The sequence below is a fragment of the Portunus trituberculatus genome, chromosome 14 (assembly GCF_017591435.1).
Source record: "Portunus trituberculatus isolate SZX2019 chromosome 14, ASM1759143v1, whole genome shotgun sequence".
In the NCBI taxonomy this organism is placed as follows: Eukaryota; Metazoa; Arthropoda; class Malacostraca; order Decapoda; family Portunidae; genus Portunus; species Portunus trituberculatus.
Window position 1 is genome coordinate 4,599,840 of NC_059268.1, and position 24,365 is coordinate 4,624,204.

The following is a 24,365-nucleotide window of genomic DNA, read 5'->3' on the forward strand; positions in this document are numbered from 1 at the left end:
AACCGCTCAACAGTTTATAAACCTGTATTAAATCTCCTCTTTCTCTTCTTTGTTCCAAGGTAAGCAAATTCATTTCTTTTAATCTCTCCTCATAGGTCAATTCTGCCAATTCCGGAACTATTTTTGTTGCCATTCTCTGCAATCTCTCAAACTTCCTTATATGCTTCTTTTTATAAGGGGACCAAACCACCCCAGCATATTCCAATCTTGGTCTAATTACAGTACTAATTAATTTCTTCATCATATCTTTATCCATATAATGAAAGGCTAATCCAATATTTCTAATCAAATCATATATTTCTCCAAACATCTTGTCAATATGAGCCTCAAACTGCCCATTGTCTTGTATTATCACTCCCAAATCCTTTTCCTTTTCCACATTTTTCAACACTACTCCTTCACCCATCTTATATAACCCTCTTGGCTGTCTTCCACTCTTCCCCATCTCCATTACATGACTTTTGCTCAGATTAAATTCCATCTCCCCACCTCTTGCTCCACTCCCAAATCCTATCTAGATCTGCCTGTAAAATTTCACAATCTTCTTCACTCTTCACACACCTACACAATTTTGCATCATCCGCAAACAAATTAATATAACTGTTTACTCCCTCTGGCATATCATTAATATAGACAAGGAAAAGTATTGGTGCCAGCACTGAACCTTGTGGGACTTCACTCTCCACCACCAACCAGTCTGACTTTACATCCCTTATTACCGTTCTCATCTCCCTCCATCTCAAATAGTTTTCCATCCATTTTAACAATTTTCCCTTCCGTACTCCATAAATCTCTAATTTCCATAGCAGTCTCATGTGAGGTACCTTGTCAAAAGCTTTTTTCAAATCCAAATATACATAGTCCATCCATCCCTCTCTTTCTTGTATTTTGTCAACCACTCTCGAATAAAAGCTCAGTAGATTCGTTACACATGACCTCCCTTTCCTAAAGCCAAATTGATGATCCGATAATAACTTATGATCCTCCAAGAACTGTATCCAATACGTATTTCTTTATCACCCTCTCACAAATCTTACCGACCACACTTGTTAAAGACACAGGTCTATAGTTAAGAGGCTCTTCCTTACTGCCTCCCTTATAAATGGGCACCACTTCAGCTCTTTTCCACTCCACCGGTACTTCCCCCGTTTCTAATGAGCACCTTATAATATCATATAATGGATCTATCAATTCTTCTCTACATTCCTTCAATAATCTACCTGAAACTTCATCTGGCCCCATCGCTTTATCATCATTAAGTTCCTCCAACATTTTATATAACTCCTTTTTAGGTATCTTAATGTCATCCATGTACACATTTCCTTCTACATTTTGAGGCTTTACAAACATTGTTTCTTTAGTAAATACTTGTTAAAACCTATTATTTAGCAATTCCGCGATATTCTTAGGGTCATCTACTATCCTTGCTCTCCTTTTAACCTTTCAATGGACTCTCTCTTTTTAAGTTTACTATTTATGAACCTGTAAAACAATTTTTGATGTCCCTTACTCTTGTCTACAATATCTTTTTCAAATTTTTTTTCTTCCTCCCTCCTTACCCTCACATACTCATTTCTCGCCACTCTATAATCCTCCTTATTTAGTATATTCCTGTTCTTTTTTTCCATCTTTCATCTGTGTGTGTGTGTGTGTGTGTGTGTGTATTTACCTATTTGGGTATTACAGGGACCGAGCTAAGCTCTCTGTGTCCTGCCTCCTTGGACACTCCTGTCATATCTCTCTTTCACTAATTGACACACACTGCATCAACGACATAACTGCTCAGTTTATTCCCCTTATCAATACTACGATGCGGGAAACTGTACTTTCTCACATCATTTAGACAGATGTCTTTTATTAGTTTTTTTCCATGCCCTCGGAGATGATTACTTGTGGTCACCTTTATCAACTCTCTGTCCAATATGTCAATCTTGTTCACCAATTTAAACATAGTTATCATGTCTCCCATTGTTCTTCTCTCTTCTAGTGTGGTCAGCCCCAGTTTCCTCAGTCTTTCCTCATAGTATAACTCCCTGAGTCCTGGTACCATCCTTGTTGCCAGCCTCTGTACCCTTTCCACCTTCTTCACATTTTTCTTCATATGCGGTGACCAGAACGCAAGCTGCATATTCTAACTAGGGTCTTATTAAAGTGCATAATATCTTCTTCATCATTCCTTCATCTAGGTAGTGGAATGCAAGACCAATATTTTGAAGCATGTTATATGTTTTCCCAAATATCTTGTTAATGTGTTTCTCCGGTGACAGAGTGTTTTGCACTCTTACTCCTAGGTCTTTCTCCTCATTGGTCTCTTCAATTTTCTCATCACCCAGCCTGTAATCTCTGTTTGGTCTGTATCTACTACTTCCCATTTTCATAACATGGCTCTTGTTTATATTAAATTCCATCTGCCACTCTTTACTCCACTCATATATTTTATCAAGATCTTCCTGTAACTTGTTACAATCTTCCACATTCTTTACTCTCCTCATAAATTTAGTATCGTCCGCGAACATATTCATGTAACTGTCAATTCCTACTGGCATATCATTAACATAAATCAAAAACATGATGGGACCCAGCACTGACCCTTGTGGAACTCCACTAGTTACCTTCTTCCACTCGGACTTCCTTCCTTTCACCACTGTTCGCATTTCTCTTCCCACTAAGTGATTTTCCATCCATTTTGCTAGTTTATCACTTACTCCTCCAATCATCTTTAGTTTCCACATCAGTCTATTGTGTGGTACTTTATCAAAGGCCTTTCTCAAGTCCATGTAAATAGCATCTACCCATCCCTCTCTATGTTGTAGTATGTCAGTCACTCTTGAATAAAAACATAATAAATTGGATACACACGATCTTCCTTTTCTGAAACCAAACTGCCTTTCACTCAGAATGTTTTCACTTTCTAGATACTCACTCCACTTAGCTTTAATTACTTCTTCACATACCTTGCACAATATACTAGTCAACTGGTCTATAATTTAGAGGTTCCATTCTACTACCATTCTTATATATAGGCACAATGTCAGCTCTTTTCCACTCTTTCGGGACTAATCCTGTTCGTATGGAGGTTTCCACAATATCAAATACGGGGTTCAACAATTGATCCTTACATTCATTTAGGAACCTCCCAGATATGCCATCAGGCCCCATTGATTTATTAATATCCAGATTACTTATAATTTTCCTTACATCTTCCTTAGTAACCATGATGTCCTGCATTTGCTTTATTTCCGTAGGCCTTCCTCCCGTAAAATGCTTCTCCTTTGTAAACACTTTGCAAAAGTTGTCATTCAAAATTTCAGCTATATCTCCAGCATCTTCATATACTTCTTCCCCGTTTTTTACCTTTTCTATTGCCTCCTTTTATTTAGTTTTCCATTTATGAATTTGTAAAACATTTTTGGGTCACTATCATAGTTTTCCACCACCCTCTGTTCATATTCCTTCTGTGCTGTTCTCCTTACTTCAACATACCTATTCCTTGCTGTTTTGTAGACTTCCCTTGATAATACATCACTGTTTTTCTTAAGTTTCTTCCATGCCTTTTCTTTGTTCTTTTTTGCTTCTTCACAATTTCTATTAAACCACTATTTATTATTTAAAGTCCTCTTTCTGTGATATGGCACAAACTTTTTCACAGCAGAGTTATACAAATCCATAAATTTATCGTATTTCAATTGCATATCCCTTTCCTGGTATACCACGGACCAGTCAATTTCATCAAAGAACTCCCTTATATGGTTATAATTTGCCCTAGTATAATTTAATTTTTCCTCCCTGTGTTCCACAATCTTATTCGTGCTTAATTCCGTATCCAGCTCAAAGCTTAGGACATCATGATCGCTTTTCCCAAAGGGACATTCATGTTCAATTTCCTCTTTTAGAGAGATTCCCCTGGTAAATACCAAATCCAACCTTGCTGCAACATCTTGTCCCCTGCACCTTGTTGGTGATCTCACCCACAGTGTCATCAAGTTATTTGTTGCTACCTTTAACAATTCTTCTGCCCACTCACCACCGTTCACCACTTCGTAGTCTTCCCACACTATTTCTTTGCAATTAACGTCTCCAACTATCATAACTCTATCCTTTCTGATGAGTTCTTGCTTCATTCTATTTCTCATCACCATTTGGTACTGTTCATATTCCCAAGCACTGGTTCTGGGTGGTATGTATACTGTTATAATATTAATGTCCCTCTTGCCATCTGTTATAAGCTTACTTATCACTTCCTCATTTCTCTTACTATAGTTCACCTCCTTCACTATCAGATCTTCCTTAGTAAGAACCATTATACCACCACCTCCTTTATTTTTTCTATCATTTCTCCATACTATGTAGTGTTTTACAACAAACCAGTCTAGCTTTGTTTCCACTACACACATTATGTCCGGTTCGTTATTTCTTAGGTAATCCATACATTCTAGCCTCTTAGACAGAAATCCATCTATGTTCGTGTAAGTCACTTTTATTCCATTCCTAGTCTCATTCTTCCATGTAATGGCTATTCCGTCTGTTTTATCCACCACTTCTTTAGCCTCCCATTTCTCATCCTCCAAAAAAACTTGATCTTTTCCTCCTCTGTTCTTTCGTCATTCCTCTCCTTCACTTCAGTTACAAGCTCCTTCATTTTCATTCGTTCATCTTGTGACATATTTCTTCTTATATAAATTGTTTTGGTTTCCTCAGAGTCATTAAGTTTCCAAGCCCTACTCAACAAGGCCTCTGCTGCACCTGAGACTTTAATTTCAATTTTAATGGTCTATTCTTGCCTTCCTCAAAAGCTCCCAATCTTACACTTTCTTCTACCTCAGCATATAGGTCCTCTTCTTCCACAGAGATCTTGTTCAGTAAAAACTTAATCCTGTCATTTTCCTTATCCCTCCTGTCCTGCCAGTTCCAGTTAGTTTCCTCCCTCAATCCTATTATAATCACACATTTTTTCTTTTCAGCAATATGTCTCATCACATACTCATTTTCCTTTAGTGCCTTTACCATTTCCCTCTGCGTAATCCCTTTATTTTCCTCTTCCTGGTTTTTTACTATCTCCCTAAACGACCTTTGTACCTCCTGATGTTCATGGTTCACTTCTTTCATCCTGGTATCAATTAGAGTAAGGCATTCCTCCTTCCTCAAGTCCCCTTCAGATATTTTTATCTCCATTTCCATGAGTTTAGCCTTCATCACATTGTTTCCTTAGTTGTTGGTTTTCTTTCTCCATCTCTACTGTTTCCTTCAATAGCTCTTTATTCGCTAACGTTAACAAATAGATCTCTTTTTGAATGAATCATTCTCGGCTAGAACTCTATCCAGTTTTTCTTCTATGGACAAAATGTTTAGGAACTTACTTTCCAATGCCTGGATTCTTGCATCCATATCTAGTTTCTCCAGTCCTTTTGGCGTAGTAATAAAACCTTCAAAGTCTCTGGCTTGTCTAGACGCCATTTTTGTTATCGTCAGCTGATTACAGCCAAAACAATCACCGCCCACACTCTCCTCTCAGGGATCACTCTCCATATCCCTCACTTTCAACACTAAGTGACAGTAGGACATTAACAGGACACTAACTTAGAGTTACCCGGGCCCTGTAACACCATAGGTATTTTCCTTCTTCCTGTCTGCAGCCGGAGATGAGCCGTCCTCTCTCAGCGACGGCGATGGTGTGTATTTACCTAATTGTAACATACGGGAAAAGAGCTATGCTCGTACTGTCCCGTCTCCATATCTACTAATGTCCAGCTTTTTCTTAAAATCATGAATATTCCTTGCGTTGACCACTTCCACGTCTAAACTATTCCATGCTTCCACCCTTCTATGAGGGAAGCTATATTTTTTCACATCTCTCCTATAAGTGGCCATTTTAGTTTTTCCCATGCCCTCTCGACATTCTTTCATTCCACATACACAGATCTTCCCTATCCATTTTTCCATGCCAATCATCACTCTGTATATTGCTATCAGGTCTCCCTTTCTCTTCTGTTTTCCAGGGTCGGAAGTTGCATTCTGTTCAGTCTGTCTTCATAAGTCAAATCTCTTAAGTCAGGCACCATTTTTGTTGCAGCCCTCTTTACTTTCTCTAGTTTCCTTATGTGTTTCTTTAAGTTCGAGCCCACTGTATTGTTGCATTTTCAAGCCTCGGTCTTATCATTGCAGTAATTATTTTCTTCATCATTTCTTCATCTAAATATACTGAACGCCACTCTTATGTTCCTCAATAAGTTCAATACTTCTCCAATTATTTTGTTTATATGTCTCTCTGGCAATAGGTCATTGGTAATTGTCACCCCAAGGTCTTTTTCTTCATGACTGGTTTTATGTCTTCATTTCCTATCTTGTACATACTCCTGATTCTTCTTTCACTCTTGCCAAACTCTAATTTCTTGCATTTTGTCGTGTTGAACTCCATTTGCCATGTACAGCTCCATTTCCATATTCTGTCCAAGTCTTCCTGGAGTAGTTCGCAATCTTTGTCACATCTCACTTTTCTTAACAATTTTGCATCGTCTGCAAATAGGCTCACATAACTGGACACCCCATCCACCATGTCATTTATGTAGACCGCAAACATTACTGGTGCCAACACTGATCCCTGTGGAACTCCACTCTCCACCAAGCCCCATTCTGATGGTCTGTCCTTAATTATTGTTCTCATTTCTCTTCCTACCAAAAGTCTTCCATCCATTTTAGTAAACTGCCATGCACTCCTCCTACCATTTCAAGTTTCCAGATCAGTCTCCGTGTGGTACCTTATCAAAGGCCTTTTTTAAATCCAGATATATTCCATCAGCCCAACCATCTCTTTCCTGTATTACATCTATCACCCTCGAATAGTAACATATCAGGTTTGTCGTGCATGAACGCCCTTTTCTAAAACCAAATTGACACTCACAAAGTATGTAATTTTTCTCCAAGAAGTCTGTCCATCTATTCTTCACCACCCTCTCACACATCTTAGCTACCACACTTGTAAGTGACACTGGTCTATAGTTCAATGGGTCTCTCTTGTTACCTGATTTATAAATTGGGACAATGTTAGCTCTTTTCCAGTCTTGGGGCACTACACCTTCCCTTAATGAGGCATCAATTACTTCACAAACTTTTTCTGCCAGTTGCTCCCTGCATTCTCTTAAAATCCATCCTGATACCCCATCAGGTCTCACAGCTTTTCTCACTTCTAGACTCCCCATCATATTCTTGATCTCCTCCACAGTTACTTGAAACTCCTTCATAATCCCTTTCTGTTCCATTACCAGTGGCCGTCTCCTTTGTGAATACCTTCCGAAAGCATCCATTCATAGCCTCTGCCATTTCCCTGGGATCCTCACTGCAAACTCCATTTACTTCTAAACTTTTCAATACTTTCTCTATTTTTTGATGTTGTTGTTCACATGTCTGTAAAAAAGCCTTGGTTGGTCTTTACATTTATCAATTATATCCTTTTCTTGTTTCTTTCTTTCTTCTCTTCTAATCAACACATATTCATTTCTTGCTCTTTTGTAACTTTCCCACTACTTAATCCGTCTTTTCCTTCTCCACCTCTTCCATGCATCCTCTTTTCTTGTTCTAGCCTTTTCACATCTATCGTTAAACCAGTCCTGCTTTCCAACTTCTCTATGTTGTCTTATTGGTACAAATTTTTCTCACCTTCTTTGTATATTTTTATAAATTCCTTCCACTTTTCATTTGCTCCTTAGCACTCTTGAATTTCATCCAATTTGTCTCTTGAAAGAATTTCCTTAGGTTTCCAAAATCTGTCTTGGCATAATTCCATCTTCCCACTTTATATTCTTCATTTCTTCTAGATTTCTCTTCATCTATCACCTTGAACTCCAAAACTGCATGATCACTCTTTGCTAAAGGGCACTCCACCCTCATCTCCTCAATGACCATTGGCTCTGTACTAAAGACCAAGTCCAGTCTTGACGATGCTCCCTCTCCTCCAAACCTAGTATCTTCTTTGACCCACTGAGTTAACACATTTTCCATTGCCAGTGTCAATAGTGTATTTCCCCATGTTGTCTCTGATCCCTCCATTGACCAGTCCTTGTGTGTGTGTGTGTGTGTGTACGTGGAGTGTGGGGAGGAATTCGGATAAGTCGGACCAATGTTTTCCCCTATTAGTCTGAGTTAGCGATGGCCAACAGTAGTGTTATTGTGAGTATCATGTATAGTTGTGATGATGAAGGTAACGAGAAAAAATAGTGCATGAAAAGATTATAGCAGTCTTATGATGAAGAGATGGTGGAGCAGGTGGCAGTGAGGCTTGGGGTGAGGTAGGCCTCTTAGAGTTATTCTCATATGCAGGTGATTTGTACTGTGGCAGAGGGATTAAAAACATTACGAGCAGAAGTTGTCTTCCTCCACCCCTCGACAATGTCCAACCTGCTACACTTTTTATTCCACCCTATCAAATAAAACTGCGTGAGTGGAATCCCTCCATACATATGTTGGCAAATGAGGACTAGGAACACAAACTTCGTAGAAGCTGTTTTAGCTAGAGAAAATATGTGAAGTTTCCAACTTATAATATAAGTACGAGACAGACTGAGGATATTCAATGTAGAAGAGGGTGACAGTTGAGTGTCATTGAAGAATATGGAATAGTTATATGGAAGGTTGTGTTCAGCTGATAGATGGGGAAATTGAGTTTTTGAGAATATGAATAATATATACTAAATTTTCTTTGCCCTAATCAGAAATTTTATATCAGATCTCAGGCATACTGATGTGTTGCTGTATGATTTGTTGGTTTCCTGAAGGGTTGGTCATCTCTGAAAGGATGTGGAAAAGTGTAGTGGTATCATCAATGTAAGAGTGAATAGAACAAGAAGTCTGGTTGGTTTACAATAAAATAAAGAGGGTGGGTGACAGGACAGAACTTTCAGGAATACTAGTTAATAGATTTTTTAGAAGAACTGTGGCCATCTACCACAGCAGCAATATAACAGTTGGGAGAGGAAACTTGAGGTGAAGTTGCAGAGAGAAAGATACAAGTTGTAGGAGGGTAGTTTTGGAGATCAAAGCTTTGCATAAGATTCTATAAAAACTCAAGATATAATCTAAGGCAACAGCAAAAGTTCCACCAAAATCTCTAAAAGAGGATGATAAAGACTCAGGGCAGGGCAGCTTTGATGGAAGCCATACTGGCAATCAGATAGAACAGGAGATCTTTCCCTGGGGTTCACCATCACCCAGAGATTCATAAGAAGATTTCCAGCAGTACTTAAATGATTGATCAAATAATATCCTTTGTAGTACCCCTGCATATTGAGCTAGTGTCAGTCAATGAATTAACATTCCATTTGATATCAGATTATTGAGAGTTCGGGTAGATGGTATTATAACTAAGAGGGTTGTTAACGAGAAAAAGATTGAGAGCCCCTGAGATAGAAGATTGTGAATTGATAAAATAAACATTTATCACAGAATCTTCCCATTGATGATAGAATCAAAGACTTCAGATAAGCAGGATATCAAAGGAATAAGGCAATACTTTGAGAGATTAGAAATGCCAACCTTTTTAGGAATAAGCTCTCTCTCTCTCTCTCTCTCTCTCTCTCTCTCTCTCTCTCCTAATTAAAACTTCATGTATTCAATGAATAATGTTTATAGGATCATCAATGAGTTCTTCTGTGATTATTAGAGCACTCAGTCTTCTGTGGGTGACTATTTATTTGCTCCAGCCGAATGACAGTCTCAAGTGAGGGTTGGGAATGCAGTAACACCCCATGGAATGCATTTTCCGAGATAAATACCCTTTAAAAGAGTAGTTTATCTATTAATTTTATCTTTTATTATGTTTCAGTGCAATAATTATTATTTAATAATACCTTTTTCTTACCTGAAAACATCTAAAAAAAATAGGGGTGCTTTTTTTTTGGGGGGGAGGCTGGAGCAGATTAATGGCATTTCATTACATTTTAATGGGAAAAATTGTTTTGAGATGTGAGCTTTTTGAGATTGGAGCTTTGTCACGGAACGAATTAAACTCGTATCTCAAGTACCACTGTACTTGGTAAGCACTTATTTTAAACTTTCAATTTCACATCACAATATTTAACTTTAGGGAGGTTCCTCAAACCTACACAGTCAAGAGCTATGGAAAAGAAAATCCATAAGAACTAAATCAAGGGACAACACTGTATTTTCGAAAATACAAATGATCATTCATGCTAAATTGCTTTTAACAACATATGCTTGAATACACTTCTTTACAATTTTGGTTTATACATATCGTAAGTCAAGGCTGGAGATGGATAACTTAGAAATGGGGAGAAGGGTGGGGAGGAGGAGGGTTGTCGCAGGAAGATGAGTCACTATCCATGAAAACATCTTTGTAAAATTTCTCCTGGTGTGATTCCTGTGAATCCACTAATGGAGTGCTGTGGCTCACTAACACTTACACTCTCACCAGATTTCTTATTTTCATCACTAGTAAGCCTCTTTGGTGCCATCATAAGTTTTAAATGAAAAACTACTGACAGAACACAAAAGAATGTTATTTTTCTCAAAACTGCGGCAGGACTGGGATGTACACCAGTATCTGGTATACCAAATTACCGGTATTACCAATAATACGGTATCAGAAAGGGACAGTGGCGGCTGCAAGAAGGGAGATGATGGAGCTTTGTATACGACCATATGTCTGGCCGTTTGATTACCAGAGATTTTCACCACTAATATGCCTTAGGTGTTAATCTAAGTTTATAAATGAAAAACTATAGATGGAATGCAAGAGAATGTTATTCTGATTAATGCAGCAGCACAAGTCACAACTGGTACATAACATAAATAATAGGATAACAAAGGGCCACCAGGGCCCATCTAGGTTATCCTGTATCAGTCGCACAGCGACCTCGTCATCAGTACTTAAAGATACACTTACAAGTACACAATACATTATATACTAATTCTAAATATTTGGCCCATTAACAGGGCTAAGTCCTGCAGCGAAATCCTCTACAATTTGTGGTCCCCATACATGGGGATCATGTCTTATTTAACTATAGTAAATTTCTTATAAAACTATCATGCAGTGCTATACATAATTATAAATCTAATGAATTTAAGTGCTTATCTAATCTGTTTTAAACATTGTCAAACTAGTGCTATTTACAACCGTCTCTGGCAATGCATTCCAGAAGTCTACCACTCTATGACTAAAGAAATATTTTCTTATATCTAACCTGCAGCCTTGCTTTCTAATCTTCCTGCCATGATTTCTAGTCCTATTTCCTCCTCTAAGGTAAAGAAAGATCTCACATCTATGTAGTTTGTATCTGAAAACATTTTAAATAACTCTATCATATCCCTCTTATACATCTCCTCTCAAATGAAAACATGTTTAATTCCTTTAATCTATCTCTATACTCCAGGCGCTTTAATGCTGGTATCATCCTAGTTGCTCTTCTCTGAACTGCTTCTAACATGTTGATATCCTGCCTATAGTGGGGTGACCAGGCCTGTATGCAATACTCTAAATGGGGCCTAACATAGGAATTATATAAGCTACGCACCACTTCCTTACTTTTATAACTAACATTTCTATTTATAAAACCCAGGATCCTATTTGCCCTATTTCTTGCTTCTAAACATTGCTTTGAAAATTTCATAGTCCTGTCTATCACTACTCCTAAATCCTTTCCTTCCTCTACTGCCTCTAGCCAACATCCCTCCATCTCATAGTTAAAGTTTGTGTTGTCTTTACCTAAATGCATAACCTGACACTTATCAGAATTAAACTCCATCTGCCACCTGTCTGCCCATGCTATCAGCCTGTCCAGGTCTCGTTGTATTCTGTAATTGTCCTTTTCACCCTGTACTGCACATGCTATCTTAGTATCATCTGCAAACTTTGATACTTTGCTACTAATTCCTAAATCTAAATCGTTAATGTACACCAAGAAAAGAAGAGGTCCTAGCACTGATCCTTGGGGTACCCCACTAACCACTTCCTTCCACTCAGACATTGCCCCATTTAATACTACTCTCTGTTTCCTATCAGAAAGCCATTCACTAATCCAGTCAACTAACCTACCCCCTATCCCATGTAGTCTCAATTTGTACACTAGCCTCCTATGCGGTACCTTATCAAACGCCTTGCTAAAATCTAGATATATAACATCTATGCTATTTCCATCATCTAACTCCTTGGTAATATATTCTAAGATATCGAGCAAATTTGTAAGACAGGACCTCCCTGATCTAAAGCCATGTTGGGTATCTCTAATTAATCTATTCTCATTTAAATGCTCCCAAATACTACCCTTAATGATTTTCTCTAGTATCTTACATACTATACTAGTTAAACTGATCGGTCTATAATTATTCGCATCATCCTTCCTACCTTTTTTAAATATTGGAGTAACATTAGCTAACTTCCAGTCCTGAGGTATCTCAGCAAACCTAAGTGATCTTTCAAAGATTAACTTAAGTGCTTCAGAAATACTGTCTACACCCTCCCTAAGTACTCTGGCATGTAGCTCATCAGGACCACTGGCTTTCCTATCGTCTAGTTCAAGAATAAATTTCCTAATAATTCCCGGTTTTATATCAATATTTTCTAAAGCTCTTAAACTACTCGCCGCACTGTTTGTAACAGGATTTCCTATTCTTTCCCTAGTAAATACTGAAGAAAATTGTTCATTCAATAATTCTACTATGTCTTCATTTTGATCCACTACTACACCATCTTTTCTGAGTGGTCCAATCCTATCCTTATTTCTTTTATCACTGACCTTGTAATAACTATATAATTTTTTGGGATCTTTACTCCCAGCTCTAGCTAGTTTTATCTCTGCCTGTCTTTTACTTTTTTATAACCTTACTCAAATCATCTCTGACCTGTCTGTACTTAATCAAATCTACATCTTCCCACTTTTCTGCAACTCTCTATATGCCCTCTTCTTCTCTCTGATCTGGCTACCTATCTCATGAGTCCACCATAATGGCTTCCTGTTTCTCTGCCTTATATCTTTGTAAGGGATACACTGCATCACTATACCCTTTACTACAACCTTAAAATATCCCACATCTCCTGTGCAGTTTTAATTCCAAAACTATCTTCCCAGTTTACCTCTCCTAATAACTGACGTAACCTACCATAATTGCCTTTCTGATAGTTTGGGACTCTAGTCTTATTCACTATATTATCCCTACTGGAATTAATGATAAATCTAATTATATGATGGTCACTGTTTGCTAAAGTCTCTCCTACCTCAACTTCCTTTAAACAATGCTCAATATTTGTTAGTACTATGTCTAAAACCTTCCTCCCCCTAGTAGGTTTATCTACCATCTGCACTAAATAGTTATCCTGAAAACTTTCCATAAACTTATTTTCACTAGCATCTCCTACCATCCTCTCCCAGTTTACTGACTTAAGATTAAAATCCCTAAGATAATTGTCTGACTAGTACACCCCTATTTATCTCATCTACCATAAGGTTGTCTACATCTGCTGACTGGTTAGGTGGCCTATAAAAGCTCCTACTCTAATAACCTTACTTTTGTTTACTCTAACATCCAGCCATAAGGACTCTACTCTGTTATCTACCTTAATACCATTAACCTGACTGGAAATGAAGGATTTTTACATAAATAACTACTCCTCCACCTATCCTACCAATTCTCTGGTGTAAATACATAATGTATCCATCTACTTCATATTCTTTCCTATTTTCCTAAACTTTTCCTCATTTACCCATGCCTCTGTGACACATACAACATCTAGGCCCTCCTCAACTATATAACTAGATAACTCGTCCTTCTTGTTCCTAAGACTCCTGGCATTTACATAAAAACATTTAAGTCCTGCTACCTTCCTAGATGCTGTCTCCTTATTTGGAATCCTAATCTTATTCTCTCCTATTTGCACCTGGAAATCTTTCCTAATCTTTTCACTATCTCTGTTTATCCTATCTAATTTATGTCTAGCATCTTTCTTCTGGAATGCATTTGCTACCTCACCCCCTACACTCCATCCCAACTCCCCTCCAGACATCCACTCAGCACATCCACACCCTTCCTACTCAGATGCACACCATCCCTAGCATACAAATCCTTCGCCCATAGAACCTATCCCATACATCCACAAAGCTGACACCCACATCCTTACACATCCCTTTTACCCGATCATTCACACCAATGGCTCTAGACAACCATTCCCTGCTAACATACACACGAGGCAAGATTCCTGACACTACACACCTCCTACCACTCTCCCTTATCTTGCCTAACATTTCCGAAATCTTGCCACTAACTCCTCCGACCCACCTGCTCTGACATCGCTCCCACCTACGTGCAAAACTACTACACCCTCCCTCTCCATCCCCCCAACCCTCTTCTGCACCTCCTCACTCACTGCCTTCACACCTGCACCAGGCATACACACGTTCGTCCTCCTATCCCTGTCTTTCCCACAGAAAGTGCTATCTAAATACCTAACCTGAGAGTCACCCACCACACACACCTGAGGTGTGCTAGGCACAACCATCCTCCTCCTCTCCTCTACCCCCTTCTTTCTCCTTTCACTCACCACAACCACTTCATTCACTCCACTCTCACTCTCACACTCAACAGGTTTAGTCCTATCCTCCCTAACTATCTCCGCTTTCCTTCCCCTCGCAACCTGCCATCTCTGCCTATCCTGACTACTATCTTTCCCAGTCTGGCACGCCTGCTCCTCTTCCCCACTCTGCTCTTCCCGACAGAGGGCCAAGCCACCCTGTCGCCTCAGAAGGTCCAACCTTCGGCCTAACACTGATCTCCTGCCTAATTTTTCCACTGCCTCCCCAAGCCTCTTAACCTCCTCCTTCAATTCAAAGATGAGAACTTCGTTCGCACTTTTCCCCTCACTTAGCTTTCTGATTTCCTCTCGCAATTCTCGGTGCTCAAGAGAAAGAACTAAATTCTCGCTCTTGAGCCTACACACCATACACTCAGAAAAGTCAACGACCTTCCTGTCGTGCCCACACATCTCACACACAACAAACTCTCCCAATCCCACCTCAACACTCTCTTTCACGCACTCAATCACACTCTGATATACCTCAGTAGCTACCGCCATACTAATTTACAATATGTTAACTCACGAACAAATAAAAATACTAGGTGACAGCAGGGTGGGGGAACCGCGGTGGTGGGGGGGCCTAAGTGAGGTCAACTAATCCTCTTTCAAGGTCAACTTGACGGTTACAAGCCTAGTCTCCTCGCTCTACAAAAATACTTTTAACTTACTTAAAGATACACTTACAAGTACACAATATATTATATACTAATTCTAAATATTTGGCCCATTAACAGGGCTAAGTCCTGCAGTGAAATCCTCTACAATTTGTGGTCCCCATACATGGGGATCATGTCTTGTTTAACTATAGTAAATTTGTTATAAAAACTATCATGCAGTGCTATACATAATTATAAATCTAATAAATTTAAGTGCTTATCTAATCTGTTTTTAAACATTGTCAAATTAGTGCTATTTACAACCGTCTCTGGCAATGCATTCCAGAAGTCTACCACCCTATAACTAAAGAAATATTTTCTTATATCTAACCTGCAGCCTTGCTTTCTAATCTTCCTGCCATGATTTCTAGTCCTATTTCCCTCCTCTAAGGCAAAGAAAGATCTCACATTTATGTAGTTTGTATCTGAGAACATTTTAAATAACTCTACCATATCCCCTCTTATACATCTCCTCTCAAATGAAAACATGTTTAATTCCTTTAATCTATCTCTATACTCTAGGCACTTTAATGCTGGTATCATCCTAATTGCTCTTCTCTGAACTGCTTCTAACATGTTGATATCCTGCCTATAGTGGGGTGACCAGGCCTGTATGCAATACTCTAAATGGGGCCTAACATAAGAATTATATAAGCTACGCACCACTTCCTTACTTTTATAACTAACATTTCTATTTATAAAACCCAGGATCCTATTTGCCCTATTCCTTGCTTCTAAACATTGCTTTGAAAATTTCATAGTAATGTCTATCACTACTCCAAAATCCTTTCCTTCCTCTACTGCCTCTAGCCAACATCTCTCCATCTCATAGCTAAAGTTTGTGTTGTCTTTACCTAATTGCTTAACCTGACACTTTTTAGAATTAAACTCCATTTGCCACCTGTCTGTCCATGCTATCAGCCTGTCCAGGTCACATTGTATTCTGTAATTGTCCTTTTCACCCTGTACTGCACATGCTATCTTAGTATCATCTGCAAACTTTGATACTTTGCTACCAATTCCTATATCTAAATCGTTAATGTACACCAAGAAAAGAAGAGGTCCTAGCACTGATCCTTGGGGTACCCCACTAACCACTTCCTTCCACTCAGACATTGCCCCATTTAATACTACTCTGTTTCCTATCAGAAAGCCATTCACTAATCCAATCAACTAACCTACCCCCTATCCCATGTAGTCTCAATTTGTACACTAGCCTCCTATGCGGTACCTTATCAAACGCTTTGCTAAAATCTAGATATGTAACATCTATGCTATTTCCATCATCTAACTCCTTGGTAATATATTCTAAGATATCGAGCAAATTTGTAAGACAGGACCTCCCTGATCTAAAGCCATGTTGGGTATCTCTAATTAATCTATTTTCATTTAAATGCTCCCAAATACTACCCTTAATGATTTTCTCTAGTATCTTACATACTATACTAGTTAAACTGATCGGTCTATAATTATTCGCATCATCCTCCTACCTTTTTAAATATTGGAGTAACATTAGCTAACTTCCAGTCCTGAGGTATCTCAGCAAACCTAAGTGATCTTTCAAAGATTAACTTAAGTGCTTCAGAAATACTGTCTACACCCTCCCTAAGTACTCTGGCATGTAGCTCATCAGGACCACTAGCTTTCCTATTGTCTAGTTCAAGAATAAATTTCCTAATAATTCCCAGTTTTATATCAATATTTTCTAAAGCTCTTAAACTACTCGACGCACTGTTTGTAACAGGATTTCCTATTCTTTCCCTAGTAAATACTGAAGAAAATTGTTCATTCAATAATTCTACTATGTCTTCATTTTGATCCACTACTACACCATCTTTTCTGAGTGGTCCAATCCTATCCTTATTTCTTTTTATCACTGACCTTGTCATAACTATATAATTTTTTGGGATCTTTACTCCCAGCTGTAGCTAGTTTTATCTCTGCCTGCCTTTTACTTTTTTTATAACCTTACTCAAATCATCTCTAACCTGTCTGTACCTAATCAAATCTACATCTTCCCCACTTTTCTGCAACTCTCTATATGCCCTCTTCTTCTCTCTGATCTGGCTACCTATCTCATGAGTCCACCATAATGGCTTCCTGTTTCTCTGCCTTATATCTTTGTAAGGGATACACTGCATCACTATACCCTTTACTACAACCTTAAAAATATCCCACATCTCCTGTGCAGTTTTATTTCCAAAACTATCTTCCCAGTTTACCTCTCCTAATAACTGACGTAACCTACCATAATTGCCTTTCTGATAGTTTGGGACTCTAGTCTTATTCACTATATTATCCCTACTGGAATCAATGATAAATCTAATTATATGATGGTCACTGTTTGCTAAAGTCTCTCCTACCTCAACTTCCTTTAAACAATGCTCAATATTTGTTAGTACTATGTCTAAAACCTTCCTCCCCCTAGTAGGTTTATCTATCATCTGCACTAAATAGTTATCCTGAAAACTTTCCATAAACTTATTTTCACTAGCATCTCCTACCATCCTCTCCCAGTTTACTGACTTAAGATTAAAATCCCTAAGATAATTGTCTGACTAGTACACCCCTATTTATCTCATCTACCATAAGGTTGTCTACATCTGCTGACTGGTTAGGTGGTCTATAAAAGCTCCTACTCTAATAACCTTACTTTTGTTTACTCTAACATCCAGCCATAAGGACTCTACTCTGTTATCTACCTTAATACCATTAACCTGACTGGAAATGAAGGATTTTTTTACATAAATAACTACTCCTCCACCTATCCTACCAATTCTCTGGTGTAAATATATAATGTATCCATCTACTTCATATTCTTTCCTATTTTCCCTAAACTTTTCCTCATTTACCCATGCCTCTGTGACACATACAACATCTAAGTTCTCCTCAACTATATAACTCGTCCTTCTTGTTCCTAAGACTCCTGGCATTTACATAAAAACATTTAAGTCCTGCTACCTTCCTAGATGCTGTCTCCTTATTTGGAATCCTAATCTTATTCTCTCCTATTTGCACCTGGAAATCTTTCCTAATCTTTTCACTATCTCTGTTTATCCTATCTAATTTATGTCTAGCATCTTTCTTCTGGAATGCATTTGCTACCTCACCCCCTACACTCCATCCCGACTCCCCCCTCCAGACATCAACTCAGCACATCTACACCCTTCCTGCTCAGATGCACACCATCCCTAGCATACAAATCCCTTTGCCCATAGAACCTTTCCCATACATCCACAAAGCTGACACCCACATCCTTACACATCCCTTTTACCCGATCATTCACACCAATGGCCCTAGACAACCATTCCCCTGCTAACATACACACGAGGCAAGATTCCTGACACTACACACCTCCTACCACTCTCCCTTATCTTGCCTAACATTTCCCGAAATCTTGCCACTAACTCCTCCGACCCACCTGCTTTGACATCGTTCCCCCCTACGCGCAAAACTACTACACCCTCCCTCTCCATCCCCCCAACCCTCTTCTGCACCTCCTCACTCACTGCCTTCACACCTGCACCAGGCATACACACGTTCGTCCTCCTATCCCTGTCTTTCCCACAGAAAGTGCTATCTAAGTACCTAACCTAAGTCACCCACCACACACACCTGAGGTGTGCTAGGCACAACTCTCCTCCTCCTCTCCTCTACCCCCTTCTTTCTCCTTTCACTCACCACAACCACTTCATTCACTCCACTCTCACTCTCACTCTTCCCCTCCCCCTCCAACAAACCGAACCTATTTTCACACTCAACAGGTTTAGTCCTATCCTCCCTAACTGCCTCCGCTTTCCTTCCCCTCGCAACCTGCCATCTCTGCCTATCCTGACTACTATCTTTCCCAGTCTGGTTCGCCTGCTCCCTCTTCCCCACTCTGCTCTTCCCGACAGAGGGCCAAGCCACCGTCGCCCTCAGAAGGTCCAACCTTCAGCCTAACACTGATCTCCTGCCTAATTTTTTCCACTGCCTCCCCAAGCCTCTTAACCTCCTCCTTCAACTCAAAGATGAGAACTTCGTTTGCACTTTTCCTCTCACTTAGCTTTCTCATTTCCTCTCGCAATTCTCGGTGCTCAAGAGAAAGAACTAAATTCTCGCTCTTGAGCCTACACACCATACACTCAGAAAAGTCAATGACCTTCCTGTCATGCCCACACATCTCACACACAACAAACTCTCCCAATCCCATCTCAACACTCTCTTTCATGCACTCAATTACACTCTGATATACCTCAGTAGCTACTGCCATACTAATTTACAATCTGTTAACTCACAAACAAATAAAAATACTTGGTGACGGAGGGGTGGAGGAACCACTGTGGTGGGGGGAACTAAGTGAGGTCAACTAATCCTCTTTCAAGGTCAACTTGACGGTTACAAGCCTAGTCTCCTCGCTCTACCAAAATACTTTTAACTCACATACACTGATTCTAACCACTATTTCACTCTAATCTAACACTTGCAGTACACACTTTCACTTCACTAACACTCAAAAGCATCACACACAGACACCAAGCAGAAACACCACTCGCTAACTATAAAAACCACAGCCAAAAATGGTGCGCACACACAACACGTCCATTCGCCACCACAGCTACTACTCACATTGACTTGTATCTCAAAATTTTGCTCATAACTAAAAAAGATCAAACCGTAGCTCGTATCTCAAGGTACCACTGTATGACATTTGATGGTAATTTCATAAACATTTAAAGACTCCACAGTGGTATACAGTGCCCTCACCCCCTGCCCTATTTGTTTGCAGAGCTCTCTTTGGGGGCACGGGCTCCTAATGGTACTTTGGTGCTGCTTCCTGAAACCTTCACTCTAAATGGACTGATGTTGGCTTGGTGGAAAAGCCTCTCATTAGTACCATAGTGATGCTATTAAATGTTCTTGAAATTATGATCAAACTTCATACTTCGTAAGTACTTGCTTGTTCAATTTTACAATTTTTGGCCATTGTTCTATGTTCTTGACCTACTTACCTCTCTCAGCTGCTGAGAGGTGCGATCATCCTGGGTCACTACAAGGCATTTTTCAAAATGCTTGGACTCATTGACTTCCTTCTGAATTTCATCAAGGATTTCTGACAATGCAACCCACTTAGGATTAACTTCCAAGCAAAGTCCTGAAAAAAACAAATATGCACTTTAGCCCAAAGACACTGCATCACATTTTCAAATAAAAAAAAAATTGCATTCATTGCAAAATCTTTTCCTACCTCTATACCACTCATCTATTCAAATTTAATGTGAAAAACTAGACAAGTGAAAGTACATACTAACAATTCATTGATGGTAGTATTATTTATTTTAATGGAAAAAATCAAGGAATTTAAAGAATAGTTATGATAATTAAAGAGTAAAAGGGAAGAGACAAGCACAGCTGTGAAAACAATGAAGAGAGGAAGCCAATATAAATAATGCTACATCAAGACCACAAAAAAAGAGAAGTGAAGAGCAAAGTGACACAATGGTTTTTCCTAGATTAGTCATTCCTTTTCCCACTAGTCAGCACAAAGCAAACCTGTGTTGCCTCCTCTTATTTATGCTCATGTGGACATCCATTCTAGCTCCTCCCCCTTGTGACTGGCATCAGTGGATGACCATGGTAAGCCAGACCAACAAGATAGTATGCTACTGAAGGTAGTGAGGAGTCTTATCTTTAGGCAGGTAAGTCAAAAGGAAGCAAACACAATGTCAGAGAGAAAGCACACTGATTGCCAAAAAGAGTGGAAGCATGCATAGTACAAGACAATACCCACAATGCTATAGAGGTGCGTTTCATGTTATCTCAGCAGCTCAACACCAGTATGCTATTGGGTATTCCCTGCCAGGAATTGACAACAAAGCCACCATCTCTCTTGCATCCATGCATCATATAGCCAGGTAACTTTCTTTCCAGTCTTCCTTCTCCAGTTTTAGGCTAGCATCCCCTATCTTGGTCTTCACTCAAAGTAGAGAGAATTCTGTCATAACTAAACTTTATTGCTGCACTGTCTATATTGCTATATCATTCCTTCATATTTGTATGTTAGAAAAATATTCTGGTAAGTGATATCTCCTGCTTGAGTGACACGTGGTTACCACACCATGCCCTTCTGTGGCATGGTATTATGTAAGCTTATTTGTTTCAGTTGCTACACTTCTCATTATTGGCAGGTTTCTCTTAAGAGGTACCACTTTCATATTCAACTTTGTATATATAGACATTTTCAGAAATGCATTAAATAAGACAAGATAGTCACTTAGTGCCTCTAAGGAAGTGGCACATCCTCTCTCAACTAAGGCCATTTGTCTGCACTGAGAATAAGAAAGTGGTCAAGAGTGAGAAACTGGTCAGGAACAAGAACCATCATACATTACAACCAGTGCAGGTGGTCACACTGGCAGTAACCAAAGGATGGCATCATCGCAGGTCAAAGGCAAGAAAGCAAGAGGAGCCAACGGTTTAATTTTTCATGTGTTTGTCAGGTCAGAATGAACGAATGAACATCACACACAATTTTTTTTTTTACTATCTGCTGTATCTCACCTCAAAAACTAGAGATAGAGCATTTTGGTTGCTACTATTATACTTGACAGTACATGCAGAACTCAAATGATAAAAAAAAAATAAAGAAATCATATTGAATTGAAATCAAAACATTGCTCTGAAATGTTTAAATTTCATTTATGGGCACTATATTCACAGGCTGTAGTATGAAAGCCAAAATAAACTCATACATTTTGTAAATTAGTCTCCAAAATACAATGGCGTAAGATTTTTCACAAATTGACACATAAATGAACAACAATACTCTTTGTAACATTTTCACTACCCTAATGATGATTCACCAGAGTATGATTGATGGATGATACATTATAAGGATGCTTTGTACCTTGCCTCTGTTATAGAAAACCATGCCATTTCACACACAATCATCAGAATTTCTGGTTTAATGTACTATATAAAGCTTGACCAAAAATCCACATAACGTACAACCACATCCGTTTTAGTGAATTTTCTAGGTTTGAATTTGCCAGGTGAGGGACTGAACTCAGTAGTTTCGCTGTGATTGGCTGACTCCCCGCCTCTGTCTCTAACGCTCCTGGAGCTGGATCCAAGATTCTTTAACAACGTCAGAGCAACCTCTTGCAGTGAAATGGCATCCATGAACGCATGGAGGGACGGTGACAAGGTTGCTATCAGGTTGCTCTGAGGTTGCTGGGAACACCACCTCTCCAGGTGGTGTTACTGTCTTATATAATGCATTTATGTTCACAAAACAACATTTCTATTAGCTTTTTACGAACCTTGCCCCCAAGAAAGGATTGTTTTGTAATGCATAAAGTGAAATCTTACATGGAATACCAAAAAATAAAGCAGAGATGACATGAGCCACAAACGAACCGGGAGACTCGCCGCCACTCGGTCACTTTTTCTTCTTCTTGTGACCCTTTTTCTTTGCGTGTTACTTTCATCATGATGTTTATGTTTTCACTCCTCTATTGCCTGCTATAATGGATATCATATCTTAGTATTCATATACGCTCATGCCACGAGGATAACCTCGACTCCGTGGCACTGAGTGATAGTGAATTATTAATGAAATACCACGGTATTTCATTAGTAATTCACTGAGTGATAGTGAATTATTAATGAAATACCACGGTATTTCATTAGTAATTCACTATCACTCAGTGCCACGGAGTTGAGGTTATCCTCGTGGCATGAACGTATATGAATACTAAGATATGATATCCATTATAGCAGGCAATAGAAGAGTAGAAACAAATATCATGGGGAAAGACAACACGCAGGCTAAAAGGGTGAGATTGGGAGCTTTTGAGGAAGGCAAGAATAGATCATTAAAATTGAAATTAAAGTCTCAGGTGGCAGCTGAGGCCTTGTTGAGGAGGGCTTGGAAATTTAAGGACTCTGAGGAAACCCAAAAAATTTACATAAGAAGAAATATGTCACAGGATGAGCGAATGAAAATGAAAGAGCTTGTAACTGAAGTGAAAGAGAGGAATGACAAAAGAACAGAGGAGGAAAAGACCAAGTTTTTTTGGAAGATGAGAAATGGGAGGCTAAAGAAGTAGTGGATAAAACAGACGGAATAGACATTACATGGAAGAATGAGACTAGGTATGGAATACAAGTGACTTACACGAATATAGATGGATTTCTGTCTAAGAGGCTAGAATGTATGGATTACCTAAGAAATAACGAACCGGACATAATGTGTGTAGTGGAGAGAAAGCTAGACTGGTTTGCTGTAAAACACTACAAAGTATGGAGAAATGATAGAAAAAATAAAGGAGGTGGTGGTATAATGGTTCTTACTAAGGAAGATCTAATAGTGAAGGAGGTGAACTATAGTAAGAGAAATGAGGAAGTGATAAGTATGCTTATAACAGATGGCAAGAGGGACATTAATATTATAACAGTATACATACCACCCAGAACCAGTGCTTGGGAATATGAACAGTACAAAATGGTGATGAGAAATACTCTAGACAGAATGAAGCAAGAACTCATCAGAAAGGATAGAGTGATGAAAGTTGGAGACTTTAATTGCAAAGAAATAGTGTGGGAAGACTACAAACTGGTGAACGGTGATGAGTGGGCATAGGAATTGTTAAAGGTAGCAACAAATAACTTGATGACACAGTGGATGAGATCACCAACAAGGTGCAGGGAACAAGATGTTGCAGCAAGGTTGGATTTGGTATTTATCAGGGGCATCTCTCTAAAAGAGGAAATTGAAAATGAAAGTCCCTTGGGGAAAAACGATCATGATGTCCTAAGCTTTGAGCTGGATACGGAATTAAGCACGAATAAGAATGTGGAATGCAGGGAGGAAAAATTAAATTATATTAGGGCAAATTATAACCATATAAGGGAGTTCTTTAATGAAATTGACTGGTCCGTGGTATACCAGGAAAGGGATATGCAATTGAAATACGATAAATTTATGGATTTGTATAACTCTGCTGTGAAAAAGTTTGTGCCATATCACAGAAAGAGAACTTCAAATAATAAACAGTGGTTTAATAGAAATTGTGAAGAAGCAAAAAAGAACAAAGAAAAGGCATGGAAGAAACTTAAGAAAAACATTGATGTATTATCAAGAGAAGTTT

At 38.9% G+C, this 24,365-nt stretch overlaps 1 protein-coding gene across 6 annotated transcripts in view; it reads right to left on the reverse strand.

Annotated features, from left to right (window-relative positions):
- The window catches only part of LOC123503534 (DNA repair endonuclease XPF-like), a 432,975-nt gene that overhangs the window by 222,816 nt on the left and 185,794 nt on the right, over positions 1–24,365 (reverse strand). For all 6 annotated transcript variants that reach the window (XM_045253376.1, XM_045253377.1, XM_045253374.1 and 3 more), the window contains one exon: positions 20,226–20,368. In XM_045253376.1, the coding sequence (XP_045109311.1) occupies positions 20,226–20,368 (143 nt within the window). The remainder of the gene's footprint in view (positions 1–20,225; positions 20,369–24,365) is intronic.